Genomic DNA, 22,183 nt, shown 5'->3' with positions numbered 1-22,183 from the left:
ACAAGCAAGCGAGTCGGGGCTGCAGAGCGGCCGACTGTTTGACTTTCTTTCGTCGGTGTTTTTGCTTTACGTGTATTTCTTCGTAACATTTTTGCCATTTTAAATATTATTTGTGAAATATTGATTGTTATGTATTAATACCAGCCCTTAGTCTCAAAATCTTTCTCCGTTTAAATGCTTAGTTGCAAAAATGCCTAGTGTTACGAAGTGACAGATGTTTTGAGTGCAGAATCTCGTCGTTTCTGACTTGAATATATAGTAATATCATAACACCAAACCCTAGTCGTGCTAAGAGAGCTACCAGCCATGGAATCCGACCCTCAGGAGACGGGTAAGTAGAGTATTTTCAACGTAAATTAATTTTAAAATCTCAATTGGACTTGACGTTCAAGCAGTTTAACCGCCAAAATCCAGAAGTCGTTCATGTAATTATGACATGGCATGATTTTCTATGCGCGCTCTTTATTTGTCTTTTGTTTTACTTAAGTATTCATTGAACAATAACGCAATTTGGGACATTTAGTACTTAAATATTTAAATTTTAAAGAAATACATTCGATTTTTGTTTTATCCCGCCCAATTTTTTTCTGTCATTCAGCCCATATTATTTGATCGGATTATAATCCAAACATCAATATTGTTAGCTAACATAGGTTACAAGTGCATTCATATCTAATCTTTTATTGTTTATGAAAACAATGCAACAACAGGCCTTTTATTAAACTATTATGAGTACTATGCATTTAACTTTTAGTTCAAGAGCAAATATTATCTATTCATTTTGATAAATATGACCTGAATTTTTCTTAAGTCAAGCAGTCTAACCTAAAATATTTTAATATCTCTTGACAAGTTCCTACAAGTTATGTTTTTTAGATGAGGTCCATGGGTTTGAATGCTGTGGACGGGTTTTTTATGTAAATTAGAACCTATAATTATGTAACGATTGGTCTGGAAGGTTTTTTCTTAATAGATATTGGCGGTTCGCTTTAAACTTAAAAATAACATGTTATTTTCAGAGCTCTGTTGGTACCTGTTTCTTTGAGTATAAATAATACACTGGTATAATGTATGTAAGGATTAGAGATGCTTCGGTTACTATCCAATATCTGGCCTATCCAGCCCTTATTTTAATTGTTTACTCCAATATCAAGCAAAGTAAGTTACCAGATAGTAACTTTGCTTGATATTGATAGTAAGTTACCAGATAGTAACTTTGCTTGATATCGGAGTAAACAAATTGGATTTACGAAACCGTAATGGTCTTAGTAAGTTAAAGTTAAGCTTTTCTGTGGGCATCATAAAATTTCCCAATTTAAAGGATTATATTAAAAACCGGTCTGGCCTAGTGGGTAGCGACTCTACCTATGAATCCAATGGTCATGTATTTATATATTATATCTTGATACTTTAGACCACAATCATGTTAATTACAGAGTAAAAAAATTATAATTGTTGAAAAAAAAGTAGCTATTACAACTAAATTTTCCAAATAATTAGTATGACCACGAACTATGGTATCGAATTTATATATTGTTGTCTAAGTACAAAACAAGCTTTAATAAGCGTACTGTGGGACTTAGTCAATTTGTGTAATAATATCCTATAACATTTATTGATTTATATGCCTTATCATTATAATCTGTGCAGAAAGAGAAGAGACATGATATTTATGGGATCCAGTACATTCTACAACTCTTCTTTCTGCACATACTTTAGATTATTTTAAAACCTACTTATTAAATTTGTATGATGAAATTTTTTATGATACAGGAGGGAAACGAGCAGACGGATCACCTGATGGTAAGCGATTACCGCCGCCCATGGACACCTGCAACACCAGACGGGTTGTAAGTGCGTTGCCAGCCTTTACGATGAGAGTACGCTCTTTTCTTGAAGGTTGTAGATAAATGTATCCAAATTGTTATATAAGACCCTGGACCCTTAATAAATTAGGCAGTTGAAGATCATGAGCTCAATTCTTACTATCCTCAGAACCCCAAGGCCTGTCCTCTGGAGACCGGGTGAAGACAAACGGCAACACATCACAGCCACTGTTTCCAGAGAGCCCAGTATACGAGCCGGAGGAAGATGCAGTCTTGGAGAAGGATGAAGTATGTTTTCTTTTTCAATATATATTGTGTCCCACTGCTGGGCAATGGCCTCCTGTCTTCCGCCACTCATCACGGTTTGGTGCATGTTTCTGCCAGTCACTGGAAAAAGCGTAGAGGTCATGCCGCCATCTTCAACTTCAACTTACCTTAGCCTATGGACGCCTGCAACACCAGAGTTATACATGCGCGTTGCCGATCCTTTAAAAACTTGTACACTCCTTTTTTGAAGAACCCCATACTGTAGCCCCTCGGGAAAATCTCGGCAGGAAGCTCATTCCACAGCCATATAACACACAGGCTTATTATAATTCCCTTTGGAAATTATAGGAATTAAATGAAATGGAATTTCATAGAAATATTACCGTTATTTCGTTAGATTCGAAAAGCTATTCTTTCCTCTTAAGGCAAAAGAGTGAAGTTTGTAAGTGACACCGTAATTGCTCATATTTCGATCTGGTATGAACACTGGGTGTAACATAAATTTTATGCATTTTCAGACGTCAGCCATTCTTCTTGACGATAGTAAAGAAGAAGTACCATCCGAAGGGAAAGGTAAGGCGTTTTCATTGGATGCGAATTCGCACGTAGCTCAGGTGTGCATCGCTATATACGTGCATAACTCATACACTGGAGTGACGTGCAAATTCTCATCAGCGTGATATCAGTGTACGATTATTAGGTATGCACATTCAAGGTCTAATATACACCGTGGGCTCGAGAAACTAGACAGATTTTAACCACGCATTCCTGAAGTCATAAGGAGCAAATATTTTATATAGCTTGACTTGGTCAAAATCAGCAAAAAATTGTGTGTGTGTATTCTGCACACGACACGTTATTTCTTTTTACATATAGGCGAAATTTTTTTTACAACGCATATAATATTAGAGAGGCCCAATTAATGTGCTCCAATATGTCTATACGAACCTCTAATGTAAAAGCGTCAGAATGCATGTTCTGATATTTTAAGCAACTTGGTCGTTCTGATATAAATGATGCCCACTATACAAACCAAAAAACCAGCACATAACATTAAACTGTGGAACCTAAAATGGGATCACTGAAACATTACTTAAATAGTGTTTATTCTAAAAAAACAATAAACATAGATATTTTAGCCTAGTCAGAATTTATCAGGCAAATTATATTCCTTTTTCAGATGACAAATCAACATTGCAATCCAAGAGGAAACTCACAGGCGAAACAGACGACAGCACCGCAAAAATACAGAAACTGGATAACACCGAATTCACAGTCAACACACAAACCCTTGACGACGAAGTATCGGAAATTATAAGTGCAGCTAAGAAAGATATCCTACCACCCAGAGTTCAAACTCCTGTTCGATCCAGTCCTCGACTTAAAAGGAGTAACAGCGCTGATATTACTAAACCTAAAACACCAAGAACACCTAAAAGCCGCCCAGCCAGTGTCGATATTACTAAAGAAAGAAAGACCCCAAAGAAATTGAAAATAGACGATAAAGTAGAGGAGCGTCCAAGCATTGATCCAGGTAAAGAACTATCCAAAGTTCCTGAAACCATCGCTGAAGAAAGTGGATCTGAAATGAATGATTCGCAAAATTTCCATCTAGTCCTGTCACCAACTACCGATGACGATGCATTGTCTAAAACTATTACTAATAACTATAGCAGTGATCCAGTAATAGTCAAGGATAGAGAAGAAATAATAAGCCCTGGCAAAATAAATGAAACTCGAAGTGAAGGTTATGTCTTTTCCGATCAAAGTAATCTTTCTCAAATGAAAAGACCGGAATTCAATAAAGGCAAAACCACTGATCAAGAAAGCACAGATAGCGTAGAATCTCTACCCAGTCCTGATCATTTACCAACCGTTGCTTCAAAGCTAATCTCTAAATTGTCTAATGGAAATTCCTCAACTCCAACAGAATTGTCATCCGGGAAAAGGACAGATGATAGCGACAGTACTCCAGATATGTTGAAGCTAACTAATAATTTAAAGCATGGTAAAAATGAGTCTTTCAGAGTTAGCAATAACACAACTCCATCAACTATTTCACCGCTACAAAACGGGCATGGCAGAACGGATACTTTGTCTGAAACCCAGCAACCTATATTCGATGTCCTTGTAAATTATAATGAAGACGGCGAATTCCTATCACTATACGTTGTTAAAACGGATAATGATCTGGGTTTGGATATGTGTCGTGAATACCAAAGATTTTCGAAACGCTTCACAATTGACCCGTATTTAGGCGATGTATCTGTTAGTACTTCGCCCTCCAGCGTTACTAGCACAGGGATGATCAATCTACCAATAAATAGAACATCTTTCGCATCAACAGTTAGCTCTACTTCAAGTTCCAGTAATAGAACTAGTGATGGTGCATTCGTAGTTCCTCAACCACCAAGAAAATCTATTGTAAATCCTACTAGCTCAGTTAAAGGCTTTGATGCTGTAATAAAGAAAGTAAATGACGTTTTCACTCACGCTAAAGAGGCTTTCGAGGGCTACCGTTCGTGTAGTGACGATAAAATCTCAGTTGGCGTACAAACAACTCCCTCAAGCGATACGTTAAGCAACGGGAATCTAAGTCCGGAGGAATCTTGCAAAACTGATAAAGCAACACCAAAGAGTTCTCTAAAGAAAACCAGAGTCAGAGGACGACGGAATCTTCCAAGCAAAACTAAGAGGAATATCTTGCCAACTCAAGCAGAAGAGCCAGAATATATGCACGGGATGAATTCCCCAGAAATGGTGCCAACGAATGGGGATGCTGAAAAGATTTTGAAGTCTCCTAAATCTGAGAAACCATTATCATCTCTAGTTGCAACTCCTAAGTCAGTGTCTAAGCTGAAACAGAAACGCAGACCTACATCTCCTAGGCCTGCGACGCCGGTCGAAAAGTCTTTAGTTAAAACGGAGTATTCTGGCTTTGCTCCGGACACTGTAGTTTTAGCTAAATGGGTTGATAAACGGTACTATTCAGGAAAAGTTTTAGAGATAACGGAGCCTAATAAATACTTGATTAAGTTTGACGATGGGCAGTCGAAGGTTTTGCTGGATGATTTCATAATCTTTGGAGATACGAAGACACTGCCATTGCTTGGTCAGTCGGTGTATGCCATGGTTGATGAAGAGCAGAACTATGAGCCGGGTTTGGTGCTTGGGGTTGAAGAAAATGATAGTGGTACTGTCACGTATAGATGCACAACTGATGGGTAAGCAAGATTTTTCTTTAATATTTTATTTTTCAACCATCAACTATCGGAACTGTTATTAGAGAAATAGGAAAATTCAGTTGAAAATCTTAACTTCCTGAGGCCTTGTGTCATATATAAATTACATAGAGCCTTTTGTAGGAACTTCAGTCTTTTCTCAATTCAAAATTCTATAACATTGTTGACGAAGTTTTTATTTGAAGGCCCGAGTCTTTTTGAGTTGCGCTTAAACTCATTAAAAGAATCAGGACTCAAAAGACTGAAGTTTTAGAAGCACTGAACCTCGTATAAACGGGTTGAGTTCTTCTAATTTAGACTAAATAAGTTTTTGGTAAAAAAAAAATTACAAGCTTTTATCGCTGACTGTACTTTTCTTACCACAAGTAGTTGCCTCATCAAGAAAATTCTAAAAATCCCAAACACAATTAGGTTGCGTTGTTTCTTCACAGAGTTCCTATGGCCACCTCCTGTCTCCATCATCAGATCAGCTTGATGGTACCATAATATTGCAGTGTCACCCGACTTACATATGTATGCAAATTTTCAGCTTCATAGGAAAAAAATTAACTTGCATGATTTGACCCGTACAAACATATATAAAATGTATGCGTTAATGTCACGAAATGAAGACATGAAGTTGCTCATTTATGGCTCCTTATGAAACGGACATTATTGTCCGCTGCTGTAACTTTTTACATTTGCTCACTAAGATTAGACTGACAAAGGAAATATTACATACAGCCAACAACCACTCTGTGGCATTAAATTAAAAAAAAAAAAACTATGGTACTATATTTATAAGCGGTTAAGCATGGTGCTCGCATATCGTTTTCAAATATCAAGTTTAAAAAATAAAAAGAGGCGGCCATTTACATTTTTATTACTTTATTACTTAGCACTTATTTTAATTATAATATTTTCTTACATTGTTTGAGTAAAGCACTATACAATCCTTGGCCGCAACAGGGATTGCAAGACTCGCTTTATCTGTGTCTACTGCAATCTCGTCCTGCAATCCTTTACTTCACGGTCCCTGCAGCAATGTACTATTTCAATACGTGTCTCGATTGATTTTATAATTCTTAATTGTTACTTCCAGCGATACAGTGGTAATGGTGACCGCCAGCGAGCTGTACTTAACAGAGGACCAGGCGAGGTCGCTGAAGGAGTCGTCGCGGCCGCGCTCGCCCGCCTCCCCCGCCACGCCGCGCCGGCGACACCATCGAGAATTAGACCTCGATAACATTATACAGGTATCTTCAGCGAAAACCGTACGATTTTTTTTAGCAAATCTTCACAATGATAGTTCTTCACCTAGAAATATATAATTAATTGAAGCAAACCTTGGAAAATTCAGATAAATCTACGATAACGTTTGAAGGTCGATATAAAACAGTACTATTATTACCTATTTTGACGACCGGTCTGGCCTAGTGGGTAGTGACCCTGCCTACGAAGCTGATGGTCCCGGGTTCAAATCCTGGTAAGGGCATGTATTCATGTGATGAGCATGGATATTTGTTCCTGAGTCATGGGTGTTTTCTATGTATTTAAGTATTTATAAATATTTATATATTATATATATCGTTGTCTAAGTACCCTCAACACAAGCCTTATTGAGCTTACTGTGGGACTTAGTCAATTTGTGTAATGATGTCCTATAATATTTATTTATTTTAAAAAAAGCATCTGCCCCTCAGAGCATAAAATAAATTTATTTTTAAGTTGTGCTTGCATTTCAGACAGCATAAGCTCCTTTGAAACGTTGCATTTTATTTTTAATATTAAGTACTTATATTAAATTTAAATATAATCAGCTCATTTCACAAATGTAGGTGTCATCTTTAAAAAATTTAGAGCACGGCCTGGTAGTTATGAGTATACGTGCCCGTGGGTTTTGTAGTATTCGCTCCTCACCGCTTGCGTGACTTGTGCGTGCGCAGCTTTATTATGGCTACATTTCACTAGAGCTGCGTAGAAATCTAGGACTAGCATGCTTTATAGTTAAGGTTTTGAGGTGTAAGATAGATAGTATTGGCCTCCTAGAAAGGTTTCTAAAACTTTCTGTACCTGATGCGTACTGTAGTGGACGGAGGCTACCGCCCCTACTGGCCACAGTGCGCACGCGTCTCGTCTGCGCCTGCACTCCCCCGTACTGCGCGCAACTGCGCTCGCTAACTCCTTACTCCCGGCCCTACCAGAGTGTGATCTGTTAGGGATAGGAAAGCTAATATCTGAGTGGAAGGGAATGCTTGAAAGGATGCAAGACAGATATGCGTAGATGTAAGTTAGTTTTTAATTAATAAATAAGTAGTTTGTAAGTTATGAATCTACGTAACGCTTTGGCGTAAGCTGTAATGTTATGATAACTTGATTCAATAAATAAATTATAGCACACGCGCACGCATCCGGTGTACTTTGACCTTTAAATGAGTAATGACTTTGTAACAACATATTCTGCTTTCAAAGTTCGGTGATAATCCAGTCTAGTCACAAAAACGAGTCGCTTAACCCCTCGACTGAGTAGTTATACTAGTTATGACACGACGGTGGAATACAACACAAATATAATCACATACATATTTCTACCCACTATTTTGATTGAGGGGGATTGACAAGAGCGTCAGTCGTGAGCGGTCCACCGCTCGATGCACACGTGTACTGACGTCCACGTTACACAGATCTACACTCGGAATGAATGTTGCTCCGCTTCATAATTTGTCCAAATTTTCTAATTGAAAACCGCCTGTCATCAACGCGCGGCAATACGAGACTTGTTGAATCTATTTACAAATATGACACTATTATTGTATGTCTTTCCCATCACGGAACAATGAACACTATTTATTGTTATGTTCAAATTAAAATATATCACAAGAAATTGTATATAGATCAAGTAGAGCATCTTTCCAGCCGTTCCTAATGCTCTCTCCTGATTAATCGCTTTATCGTAGTGTGCGTACGTACTCATAGCTAATTTATGTGTATAGACAGAACTACTACATTGCTAAAAGGTTGCACACTTGTACTGTAATTTATTAGGAAGAAGAGTGGGGCGGGTCTTCGTGTATGACACGATATATATGTCGGGAATGGTGGGCGTATTATACTAGCGACAGCACATCAGTACCTTCAATAGTGGATGACGACGGCTTTCAATGAAATACGATGTTCAACTCACAGTGTTTACTTGGCAAGATTGGTTACAAATCATAGCACACGTTACACTCCTTATCTTAAGCAAGCCGCTGGGTTAGACCCAGGAACCGCGACCGACGTCATCTTCTCCCGATTCCGTCTGCAGAATGATTGACAGCATAACTTCATTTGTTCTCGATTTCAATTGTTTTAACAGCGCACTCTATGACGCCTTGGCGGAACTGCGTCAAACGCCACTCAGGTGTAACGTAACACCCCTAGTTTGCTCTATTTGTCAAACATAGCGTGATGAATAGCCTCTTAAAGGTGATAGATGGAATAATTCTGTCGTTCTCCGACATATATATACCTACACATATGTGCCATTATCTATGAAAAGGGACCTGTCGGTGGCGCTTACGCCATTATCAACGATGCTCCCATGTTATACACAACGCCATACACAAGCGCCATCGACAATAAGGTCCCTTTTCATAGATAATGTCACATATAGACCGCATAAATCTCCTGCATAGCCCTTACCATAGTCGAGTATTCTTCCTTAAACATGTAATATGTCAAAGCAGGATTTAACGCTATAATTCATTCTCATCCTGCCTGCTCATTCGAATCAGCAAACTTATCTTACAAACACACACACACACACAGTGTATTTTAAAAAACGTAATCTTATTTTTAAGGGCCCTAGAAGCGCAAGATCGCGGGACAAAGGCAACTCCAGTGCAAAGAAACGAGTGACGTCACCGAAAAGTCCGAAGGCGTCCACATCAGGTGATTTTAATATTATTCTTCGAAAACAAAGTGAATGATTTCAAGTAATCAACGCTTAATCTTCCAACATCTTGGTGAAGCCTTTTGCGCATATGTAATTGCCAAAGATTCATTGAGTTACATAATGTAATTTCGTGTGGGTGATGCACTTTTAAGCTGTACTCATAGTATTCAGTATATTTATTCCATCATTCATAATTATTTATAAGGAGTATGGAATGTAGTAACTAGTGTAGAAATTGAGAATCGTAACGCCATCTATTGACAGCTATGGCGCGATGTTGGAATTCATTCATAGCAAAGAGAATTAGAAATAGGTGGATTGTCAAAGAAAATTTTGTAGCCACAGTTTACTGCCATCTTTCGACATATGATTGAAAGTTTTAGAACGCCATTTGACTTCAATCCTTATTCTTTCACTGACATATCAAAAATGGGGCCATCATACCGGGCATCGGTTAAAGGTTGTGGCGCCATCGCTCGAAACGATGGCCTTTGATCTATTTGACGACCGGTCTGGCCTAGTGGGTAGTGACCCTGCCTATGAAGCCGATGGTCCCGGGTTCAAATCCTGGTAAGGGCATTTATTCGTGTGATGAGCATGGATATTTGTTCCTGAGTCATGGGTGTTTTTTATGTATTTAAGTATTTATAAATATTTATATATTATATATATCGTTGTCTAAGTACCCTCAACACAAGCCTTATTGAGCTTACTGTGGGACTTAGTCAATTTGTGTAACCATGTCCTATAATATTTATTTATTTATTTATTTGATGGCGCTGGCGTCACTTTTTGATATTTAACAAATTTAATACATGTCTGAAAGAATAAGGATCGAAGTCAAATAGCGTTTTAAAAGTTTTAATCATCTGTCGAAAGCTGGCACTAAATTTACTGTGGCTACAATGTTGTTTTTTTACTATCTACCTCTATTTCAAATTCTCTTTGTTCTTAGGTACTGCTCGTTTATTATCACCCAACTCACTCCAATACTGACATATCACTAAAGCCCGATTAGAAATATATGATAATTTTCAAGAGGGCGCTGTTATTCTCATGTATAGGGTGACAATTCAGTTTAGTATGAAAAATTTAGTTCTAATGAAATTCCGGAATATGGCGCGTGATCATATATTACTGGTCAGGCTTTACATCATTAATGACATTAGAGTTTTTGTGGAGACGTTGTTCGAATGTATATAACCCATAATTTTAAAATCATATCTTCATATATTTTTAGGAGAAATTATAATTTTAAACGCGTTATTCATAAACGCGTTACTGGCCTGAGTTAGCTATGAATCGTTTGTCTTTATCTGTCATTTTGACTTATGTTTTTGTAAGAAAGGGATAAAACATAATACGTTTTCTACATTTCAGTTTATTGTATTTTAATGTGGTATTGTAAATTTGTGATTTGTGATATGCCTGCCTACCTTGCCTGAAATAAATATTAAGTACCTGGGCGACCGAGCAAGCTCGGTTATAACTATTTATTGTAATATGGTGGTCTATAGGTGATAATCTTAACTACATTTTCTTACTAAATTAAACTTGTCTAAAACAATAAAAATTTAAAAATTATATATAAACTTGAACATATAAAAAAAAAACAAAAGTTAGTCACCGGGCGAGATTCGAACCCGTAACACTCGTTTAGCAGTCCGCGTCTTAACCCGCTGGACCAGACCGACAGTGGCCGGCAATACGAAATTAGCGACCATATTCTGCGTCGAAAGAAAAACGCATAAAAACTCGAAAACACGCGTTTTCCCAAACATAAAACTAATCTAGATAGATTGTATACCCCCAAAAACCCCCATATTCCAAATTTCAGCGAAATCGTTAGAGCCGTTTCCGAGATCACAGAAATATATATATATATATACAAGAATTGCTCGTTTAAAGGTATAAGATATTATTATTAACTAAATCAGGCCCGTGAAGTTTTATGAATAAGGGGGTTAATCTATTTTTCTAGGAGTAAAAACGAAAAGCACACCAGTGAGTCGCAAGCGATTGGCCAGCGAAAGCAGCGAAATGAGCGAGAGCAGTAATTCAGCGCCGCCCGCGCGCCTCGAGGAGGTGGCGGGCGTGGAGCCCGAGGTGCAGCGCACGCCGAGGAAGATCGACGGCGTCAAAGGTACGGCGAGCGACTGTCGCACCTCACACGTACAGACAATCATACTGCGCGCTGTACGAATCGTCGACGATCCCAAACTCACAAGCGGTATTGAACCTTTAAGTCTAAGGAGAGACTTTGCCTCCTTGTGTGTTCTACCGCTTGTACAATGGGCTGTGCTCTGAAGAATTGTTTGACATGATGCCCACGGCCACTTTCTATCACCGCACCGCTCGCCGTCGGCAGGGTGTTCATCCTCACACCCTAGAACCTAAATGGTCGCGTACTGTGCGGTTTAAGAGGAATTTCCTCCCGCGAACGCTTCGGCTGTGGGATGAGCTTCCTGCCGAGGTTTTCCCGAGGGGCTACAGTATGGGGTTCTTCAAAAAAGGAGTGTACAGGTTTTTAAAGGGTCGGCAACGCGCATGTAATGCCTCTGGTGTTGCAGGCGTCCATAGGCCACGGTGACTGCTCACCATCAGGCGGGCCGTATGCTTGTTTGCCACCGTCGTGGTATTAAAAAAAAAATACTGTCTTTGTCTAACGCTAGTACGGTCACGTCTGAAAATATCGATACTGACAAAGTGCCAAAAATATGCATACACGACTATGGCCTATATATTAGGGTAGTGTACTTCGATCGTGTCGATGTTTTCGGACGTGACTGTACTGGCACCCAAAAAAAAGTTCAAAGTTTTCATTTGCTAGAATCATGGTCAGGTACAGTGTGATTGACTTGAAATAACATAGATCAACACAGTTCACCATTTATTGCATGCAAATTAAAATATACGATTTGAAATAAATTATTTAATTCAATTAAAATAAAATTAATATTGTTATAACTAAAATTAAAATCACAAAAATAAAGAATATACAAATGGATGAGTCTAGTTTTCCTGGGTCTTACTGTTCTATTGCGGTGTCATGCCATGGCGGTCTACTCTAGGTCTCTCCTAAGAGTCCAAGACCTTGTCAAGACCCGGTACCTCAAATGCAAATATCTGATCAGCTGCCAAAGTCAATAAGCGAGTAGCGAGTATTTTATTTGCGAGCGTGTTAAGCTAGATATTCCGGATATATTATTTTATTGAAGCGCAAAATATTGACTTTGATATTCGTTTTAAAAAAAAACGACGTTCCAGCTACTTTCAAAACGGACATCCTATCTCATGTTATCTCTAAGAAAAATTGTTTTTTTCGTACAAAGAAACCAAAACTGTATTTTACTCGAGTTTTGATCTGTATCAAAAGTAATAAGAGCATTTATTTGTGTGATGAGCACAGATATAAAATTTGTTCCTGAGTCATGGATGTTTTCTATGTATTTTAAGTACCTATTTGTATCTTATATATATCGTTGTCTGAGTACCCAAAACACAAGCCTTATTGGCTTACCGTGGGACTTAGTCGATTCGTGCAAGAATGTGCGTATATTATTTATTTAAATAGGCATTTGGCTCAGCACTGGTATTAACATTCGGACAGAAAGGAACAATAGTAATTTCCCATTTTAACAATTATTTTATGTCCACAGCGGGCCCCCTACAACTAAAAGGCGCGGCGAAACAAAACATCGGAAAGAAGAACTCCAAATTAACCAAATTTGAAAACGACGAAGACACAGTATCAACTCTAGGCCCAATCCCAGGACCAGACAGTAAACTATTCGCGGGACTACATTTCTTGCTGACTTGTACTGAGCCGCCGAAGAAACTCAAGACTGACAAGGTAATAAATAACAAACTATGATTCAAATCTCAATGTAAAAAAAAACATACACAGATCAACCTTGCCCCAAACTAAGCAAAGCTTGTACTAGGCGAAGAATTTTTTTTTAGGACATTATTACACAAATTGACTGAGTCCCACAGTAAGCTCAATAAGGCTTTCTGGAGGCATATAGGTAGCCTTAAGTCCAGAGGTGGCTTTGAGCCTTGTGTTAGGTTTGGTGATCAGGAATTCAGCGGTAAGGAGGCAGCTGATGCGTTCGCGAAATTCTTCTCTAGCGTTTTCTTGCCCGATACCCCGTCCCTAGATCATAATGCCGTGATGCTGAATGATAGCTTCAGATCCGCGAACTATGTGCATATCAATCTTATTACACCCCGCGACGTTGAAACGGCCTTAATTAAACTTAAAGCTCAAAGCTCCATAGGACCGGACAATTTTCCACCTTATATACTAAAGGGATGTAAAAATCACTTTCTTCAGCCAATATTGTACATTTTTAACTTGTCAATTGCGACTGGTGTGTATCCTAAACGGTGGAAGCTCTCTCGAGTAACTCCAATTCCCAAATCTAGTGACACTTCAAGTGTAGAGAACTACCGGCCCATAGCCATACTTTCTTCGTTAGCGAAGCTGTTTGAATCTGTACTGAAGGCATTGATTTCTCCCCAATTAAAACCATTCCTTTGTGACGCACAGCACGGCTTTAGGTCGAAACGATCAGTGGACACCAACCTGTTGACGGCTACCAACATCATTTCAGAACACTTAGATAGAGGAACACAGGTTGATGTCCTCTATCTTGACTTCAGGAAAGCTTTTGATCAAGTTGATAATGATGTTTTACTTGGAAAGTTGTGTGCCATTGGTTTTTCGCCGCGATTGTTAAAATTGTTTGCCAGTTACATGAGCGGCAGGCAACAATTCGTAAAGCATGGTTGTTTTGTTTCATCCACTTACTCTACACAATCCGGAGTTAGTCAAGGATCCATTCTTGGCCCTCTGCTATTTGGCATCATGATAAATGATCTCGAGGTAGTTCTGAAAGAGAATACTAGGTGCCTTTTGTACGCAGATGACCTAAAACTCATGCTTGGTGTTAAACAAATGGCGGATTGTGAAGCGATGCAAAGAGACATCAATGAGGTTTTGCAATGGAGTGTTGCGAATAAACTGCATTTCAACGTCTCCAAATGTTGCGTTATGTCCTATACTCGCTCGCCAAAACCTTTAATTGCACAGTATGTCCTTGGTTCAGAAGTCATAGCTCGTGTAACAACTGTCAAAGACCTGGGTGTTACCTTCGACGCCTCTCTTACTTTTCATGACCACATAAAAGGATTAGCTGCCAATTGTTATAAGCGACTTGGTTTCGTCATCAGGAATGTGCGCGATTTTAACGATCCCAGAGCCATCAAACTGCTCTACACGGCTCTTGTGAGGAGTAAGCTTGAGGCGGCAAGTATTGTTTGGAACCCAGCTGAAATCACATACGCCCTTCTCGTAGAAAAAGTGCAAAAAACATTTCTTAGGTTCTTGTATAAGAAGCTATATACTTACTATCCATTCTTATATCCGACCAAGTACTTATTAGGATCATTAGGTTTTAATTCCCTTGCAGTCAGACGCAATTACAATCTCCTGGTGACAGCATGTGGAGTTTTACGTGGCGAGACAGACTGTCCTGAACTGGTAGGACGAACTGTTAGACTCGCTATTCCATTTGTGCCCAAAAATCTCCTGCGACCGCGAAGTCACAAGCTTTTGGCCGTCCCAATTACACGCACTGTAGCACATAAAAACTCGCCTGCTGTGCGGGCTCTAAGGCTGCTGAACTCCCTTCTGTCATGGGCACCAGATTGTGATATGTTTGCAAGTCGATGGACGGCTGTGTATCAGATGTGTCTGCGGTATTGCGAGGTGATGGACGAAAGATGATTGTGATCTGTTTTTCCTAGTATGTAATCCTATCATATAATCTGAATTGTACAGTGCTTTGGTCTCGACTGTAATGCTGTATATATATATTAAAAAAATTAAATTAAATTAAAAAAAAATTAAATTAAATTAAAAGGCTTGTGTTGTAGGTACCTAGACAACGATATATATAATATATAATTATAAATACTTAAATACATAGAAAACACCCATGACTCAGAAACAAATATCCGTGTTCATCACACAAATATATGCTCTTACCAGGATTTGAACCCGGGACAATCAGCTTCATAGGCAGGGTCACTACCCACTAGGCCAGACCGGTCGTCACATATAGATAAATACATACTTATATACATAGAAAACACCCATGACTCAGGAACAAATGTCTGTGTTCATCACACAAATAAATGCTCTTACCGGGATTCGAACCCAGGACCAACGGCTTCATAGGCAGGGTCACTACTCGGTATACGCTGTATCTTTAGGTATTTAAATAACAGTAAACAAACAATTTGTACATTTTCGGGTAGTTATATCATTTATTGGTTAACCAACCAAATACAAAACCGCCTGGAACTGTCACTGAACCTCCTGACTTTGACCTATATTATTTGATCATGTAATGTTTTCATCTACCCTCAATTGGCTTAAGGAGCTATTTGAGGGTAGATTTTGTTTACTTTTCTTTAAATACCTAAAGTTACAGAGTATAGGCCAGACTGGTCGTCAAATTTAAGGTACAGCTGTACCACTTGGTGTCTTTGGTCAAGGAAATCTGTCAAAACGACAGATTTAAAGAAATATGAAAGCGTGACATATGAGATGTTGCTGTTGTGTCGTCACAGTGTCGCCAATGTGAGTCATGGATCTCACTTGTAAACGACCGGTAGCCGTCTTTTTGTGTTGACCGCCTAGCTAATGGAAACAAAAATTACTCATATGGGTACTTGGGCCAAAGAGAATTTGAAATAGAGGTGTATTGTCAAAGAAAACTTTGTAGAGACGTAAATTTACTGCCATCTTTCGACACATAATTAAAACTTAGAATGCCATTTGACTTTGATCCTTATTCTTTCACTGATATGTGTTCAATTTATTAATTATTCAAAAGTGGCGCCATCTAATAGATCAAAGGCCAAAGGTACAGCAGCATGGTTTCGAGCTATGCCAATGACTAGGGCGTGCAGTCCCGGGACCGGTTCCTAGTTTTTCATTTCCCGGTACCGGGTCGGAGCCGGTACCGGGATTCCCGGTTCTCCCGGTTCTTTATGCTGAGCTGAATTATTTTTATATATTTTGTTTGACATCATTTAACTGTGAATCTTGCAACTAACTTTAATAATAATGAAAAGGAATCGTAGGAATAATTAAGAATTTTTTATAGAATAAAAAACAGTTTTAGGAATAATACACTTAAATCAGTCTTTATAGTTACTTTCTTCTTCTTCTTCTTGAACCTAGCGTTTTCCCGGCCTAGCGCCAGGGTCCGCTCTCCTACTTAATCTTCTCCACTTTGCCCGATCTTCGGCATCCTCAGATGTGAGATTGCTCTCCACCATGTCCGCTCTCACGACCTCCAGCCAGCGCTTCTTAGGCCTACCGCGGCCGCGTGATCTAGGGCCTTGGACAGTGAGGTTGAGGCATCTATTTCCGACGTAGTCTACTGGTCTGCGGCTTATATGGCCATACCATCGGAGGCGACTTTCCTGCAGCTTATCCGCTACGTCACGAATTCCAAGGCTGCCACGAATGTGTTCGTTACGTATGCGATCTAATCGCGTAACGCCACACATCCATCGCAACATCTTCATTTCGGTGACGTGAAGCTGCTGGACATGTCTTCCGAGGACAGGCCAGGTCTCGCTACCATATAGTAGGACTGGTCGGATGATGCTCTTGTACACAAGGCCCTTTAGCTTCACCGGTATCCTAGGGTCGCAGATGACACCGGTTACTTCTCGCCATTTTGCCCAAGCAGCACTTATTCGGACTTGGACGTCGTGATATATATATATTCTTTATAGTTACTTTAATCAGTCTTAACTGATTAATCAGTTAACAGTGTCATTGATCATAACCGTAATGTTATGAATCATGTGTAGTAAGTAATACTTACAAACACTAATAAAAAGAAAAATTGTGCAAAGTTATACCAATTTTAATATCTCAACCTGTCTATTTATGTAAGATGTCGTCGAATTTACTTGACGTAACGCTAATCATTATTTTAATTTTAAATGTGAACTTAAATAATATAAATCAGTCTAATTATAATAGTTCAATATTTTTTCTATTTCAAATGTGATTAACTTAAGATAATTGTAACATTGCAGTAATATAATAATCAACACGCTTAAAACAAATACAGTTCTTTTTTTTAACTAAAACATAATCACCTCACAAATAAATAATTTAACATAAAGAACTTATCAAATACCTAATCTAATCATTGGCTTAAGAACGGATGGAACTGGAGATCAATAACAATTAGACACAAGAATGTGATTTATAGTTTTATACATAAACATTGTAGTTTAAGTCTTGTGTATATAACATTTATTAAACTCTGAGTAAAAAGTAATCAATATTACGGAAACTTAAACGTAACATTAAAAAATTATAATGAGGTATTTCAGGTCATTATCTAACATTTGAATCTTACAGAATAATAAACTTTTGCAAAATTACACCTACAAGTTTAAAATCAAAATCTGACTAGTTATGTAAATATGTCGAATTTGTTTGACGAAATGCTAATGATTACTTCAATTAAATGTCAACTTAAGATGATATGTATAAATCAGTCTAACTAAATCTAGTACTTAGTCCAATACTTTTATTTGCATCTCTTTTCTTGATAATATGTCCGAAGAAAACTAATGGCGTCTATGGTACGGTCACCTAGAGATGTTCGCAATCGATTGCATATATATGCGACGCTGCCGAACTTGCCGGTGCGTTAATTTTTCTGATAATATAAATGTTTATTTGATGTTATGGCGGGAACCGGGAGAACCGGGACTCGGTGCTCAGTACCGGTTCTTTGGATTCCAAATAAATCCCGGGATTTCCCGGGAAATCGAGAACCGGTATTTCCCGGGAGGACGCCCTACCAATGACGCCATAATCTTTAGGTAGTGCCCGGTAAGATGGCGCCACTTTTTGATATTTAACCAATTAAACACGTATCAGTGAAAGAATAAGGATCAAAGTCAAATGGCGTTCTAATAGTTTCAATTATGTGTCGAAAGATGGCAGTAAATTTACGTCGCTACAAAGTTTTCTTCGACAATACACCTCTAATTCAAATTCTCTTTGCTGGGGCTAAACGGCAGTAGTGAGTGAAAGACGTTGCAATGCGTCCTCACACACCCACTGATTCGTTTGTTCAACATTTTGTATCTTTAGGCTTATATGACGATAATATTTTTTTTTCTACTCGTCGACTGTAATGGTTGAATTAAGATTTCGTAAACCAAACTGTAATTGGGTACTTTTCATGTATGGGCTCCCAACTCAACTATAATATTCATTTCGAAACGGTTTAGTCAACTATAATGAAATGGACAGTTCGCCGCGGTCAAGACGACGAAACAAAACGATAGCTCAAATTAATTATTTATTTTAGGTTGTATAGTAGAAACAATTGCTTCATAAGTCATAAACGCACATGTGACACCTTTAATATAGCAACATCCATAGACTACGAAATCCGCTTACCATTGCTTGTTAGTCTCCATAGGCTATGGTGGCCAAAATCGAGAAAAAACTGTCTAAAAATGTAATTTAGCGCGGAGCAAGTACCAGGGCCTCATGAGTTACGAGAACGTGTCGTTGAGCACCGGGCCCCGGCGGCCGGATGCGTACGGGTATGAAGGTATCGCGATTGGCTTGTTTACCTATGATTTTATTAGTTTAAAGTATTATTTTTATTGACTCGTAGAAAAAGTATTGTTAACAATAGTGATATAATCAAGCTTTTCAATCTCGTACACACATTGGCAACTCAGCAAGCTTCGTTGCCTAAACCCGGTACTCGACTGAAAAGCTCTCTATTATATCACGATTGTATAAACTACTATTTTATTGCAGTGCCAAGACACGCGGCACTACTCGTCAGAAGAAGATGGCGAAACGACCGCGGGCACCGACTGCGAGGACCTGGAGTTCTCCGACCGCCCCTTCAACAAGGAACGGCTCAAGGAACAGTTGGAGGCCGGCGGCGGTATCGTCTACAGGTGAGGCCGAGGTCTTGTTACATTGGCGACATTGTGGCGAAAGGTCGCAACCGGGACGAGGATACTTACTTAAAGTAAAATTTCTCTTCTAGCCACTTCGACGACGTGCCAAAAACCAAATACAGCGTCACAAAGCTGATCGCCCCTCGTCCCTGCCTCACCGCCAAGTACATCCAGTCGCTGGCGGCGGACATCCGCTCCGTGACCCACCAGTGGGTCATACTGTGCTGCACCAACAACGCGCTGCTAGACACCGATGCCTACGCGCTGCCGGCCGGCTGGTCTATTATCAAGCAGGCGTTCGTTAACTGGGTAAGTCTTTAGAAAAAACAACGAAAATGGCTCAATTTCTATAGAAATTTCCGTACAATGTGACACTGTCTTAGTTCACTTGAGCGTATTTACCCCTTCAAGTTGAATGCTTTAATAGTATATTAGGACATAAGGTACGACAACGAGCGAAGCGAAGAAGATTGTTCATATACACATACGCAATTATACGCATTCAATATAGAATGACATCTTAATACAAAGTCATTAAAATGCGACGACGAGCGAAGCGAGGAGAACCGATAGATTAGGTTATACTGTCAACATGGATGGACTATCTTTAAGTCATATTAAACACGACAAGCGGTATTTCCGGACTGATAAGACCTTCAAACCTTCAAGAAAAGAGCGTACTCCCACCCCCTGGTGTAGCGAGTGTCCATTGGTGACGGTATCGCTTACCATCAGACGATTCGTCCCCTGGTTTGCCTTCTATACCATTAAAATAACACGATTATCCTAAAGCCACTAGGGCGCTATTTTTAATTTTACTGTCGTTTTATTTTCATTTTTCTCAAATTTTGATAAAATTCGGTGGATAGGTAGAATTCCCCGTTCTGTACAACATAGCGAAATTTCATCATTTGTATTATAAAATCTTCCACAGAGTAACGAAAACGTAAAGAATATTCGTAACTCAGTGGGACTTAAATACATTATTTTTGTCACTGAATTTCATGTTTATTCCGACCAGAATGAGAAGCTGTTCGTAGGTTTGAACAGCTTTTATTTATCATGACAAAAAATAATAGTAAAATTGTCAAAAAAAAAACTCGTTAATCTTCTCAATCGTATACTCTTGTCAGTAGTCGTTGTCATTGCGGTCATCGACGCCATGCTTCTCTATGTATTGCTTGCCGCACGCACAGATTTAAAGGTGACCCGGTGAGAGCTTTCACTTGGTCAGTCCATCGCATTGAGGGCGATCTGGGCCTTGTGCCATCCACTCTGCCCTGAACAACCAGCCTTTCCATGGCATCGTCTTCCCTGTGTAACTTGACCGAAGTAGCTATTGTAGCTAAGGATGCGAGAGTGAACCAATTAAGACGATACGGGAGCTGAGATTCTCTTCCATGCTTCTCTTTGCGGCCTAGTAAATTAGGCCGTTTTTGCTAATATTTGAAGTGCACTAGCGCCTTACGAAACAAAAATATCAAAAAAAGCAAAACATGCCGACACAGATATTAATAATAACAAGCTGTGTTGAAAAAATATTACTCTAGCTTCAAAAACCACGGAGGATACAGTCGAGTATGTTTGTATGGAGGAATACCTCTTAATCCCCTTATTTTCTGCTTACGATTCCAGGTACCATCATCAGGCCGACGCAACACCCAATTCTTCAAGGACAAGGTCATCCTCCTCTGCGGCGATCAGGACACATTCGTCAAGTTCTGGGAACGCGTGTGCACCCTGGTCGGGGCGACCACACGCGTCGTCAACGAGGAGGATCTCAACATGTCCGGTGCATTAGCTTTAGTCACCGAATGGGACTGTCCTCATGAAGTCCAAAATAAAGCTAATCAGGATAATATCCCATTAGTCTCAACTACATGGGTAGTCCAATGCCTGATTGAGGCTAAAGTGATCCCCCCAACCAGCCACGATAAGTTCTCATTTATGTATACGGAGCCCGAATGATCCTGGGACTTCAAGAAGATACTCATTATACGTGAAATTTGACACTTTGGTGAGTGGCGGCAGAGACGCTGTGTAGTTTAAATGATAAGTGATAAGTGAAAAGTGGGGTGCATTCGTTGTTTTTGTGATAGCTTGTGACATGAGTTCCCGGTTGCATTCTAAAGGCATTCCTCTGGAGCAGGCGTACATAGGCCACGGAGACTGCTTACCGTCAGGCGGACCGTATGCTTGTACCACCGACGTAGTATAAAAAAAGGCAGACGCAGATCTTCGAGAATGTAAGTCGATTTTTTTTGGAAGGTGACAAATCGCCTAATGTAAGGAATTACTGTCGCCTATGGACACCTCTAACACGGTTGCAAGTGTGTTCTTTTTAGGGTTATTACTAAGACTCCGCTGTCCGTCTGTCACCAGGCTGTATCTCATGAACCGTGATAGTTGCCGCTGTACGGAACCCTCGGTGAGCGAGTCCGACTCCCACTTGTCCGGTGATTTTGAAGATTTGAAGGTCGTAGCAGACACGGACGGACGGACGACAGTTCATTCCACAGTTTAGTTGTGTGAGGCAGGAAGTTTCTGGAGAAACGCACAGTATAGATTAAATAGATTTGGACAAAAATAGGGACAAGATACTTTTAATTCAAAATTTCTATATATTTTAGAATTATTTTATATGTGAAATCTTAAGAGTTGGTCCATAAGCTATGGTAACCGCTTACCATCAGGCGAGCTTTATGCTTGTTTGCCACCAACGTGGTAAACTAGTTTTTTTTTTCTACAGTAATATGTAATGAACTTTCTACTAGCTGTGGAAGACCTCGCGAGCCTAGCTTAAAACTGTATAAATCTATGGCTCTCCCATTATGATAAATTTCCAAAAACAATCGATAAAAAATATATTTAGTTATGAACTTACAACATTTCACAAA

The 22,183-nt window shown here is 39.3% G+C and overlaps 1 protein-coding gene across 1 annotated transcript; it reads left to right on the top strand.

The window, feature by feature from the left end:
• The first annotated feature begins 2 nt into the window (after positions 1-2).
• Positions 3-21,468, top strand: LOC133527296 (TP53-binding protein 1-like). The gene is made up of 11 exons (XM_061864273.1): positions 3-331; positions 1,996-2,114; positions 2,612-2,666; positions 3,274-5,317; positions 6,417-6,570; positions 9,157-9,247; positions 11,233-11,394; positions 12,911-13,104; positions 19,138-19,283; positions 19,376-19,595; positions 20,922-21,468. Exons 1-11 carry the CDS (start codon positions 307-309, stop codon positions 21,252-21,254), a joined length of 3,543 nt encoding a protein of 1,180 aa, XP_061720257.1. The 5' UTR covers positions 3-306; the 3' UTR covers positions 21,255-21,468.
• Positions 21,469-22,183: the final 715 nt, after the last annotated feature.

This window comes from Cydia pomonella, chromosome 17, assembly GCF_033807575.1.
Source record: "Cydia pomonella isolate Wapato2018A chromosome 17, ilCydPomo1, whole genome shotgun sequence".
NCBI classification, from domain to species: Eukaryota; Metazoa; Arthropoda; class Insecta; order Lepidoptera; family Tortricidae; genus Cydia; species Cydia pomonella.
The sequence above is the reverse complement of the archived record's forward strand: the minus strand, read 5'-3'. Positions and strand labels throughout refer to the sequence as shown.

Bases quoted from the DNA above. Each gene is read 5' to 3' on its own strand.
- LOC133527296 (XM_061864273.1), top strand. From the start codon at position 307: ATGGAATCCGACCCTCAGGAGACGG. The intron at 11,395-12,910 runs GTACGGCGAGCG...TTATGTCCACAG, and splicing joins GAAGATCGACGGCGTCAAAG to CGGGCCCCCTACAACTAAAA. The intron at 19,596-20,921 runs GTAAGTCTTTAG...TTACGATTCCAG, and splicing joins AGCAGGCGTTCGTTAACTGG to GTACCATCATCAGGCCGACG.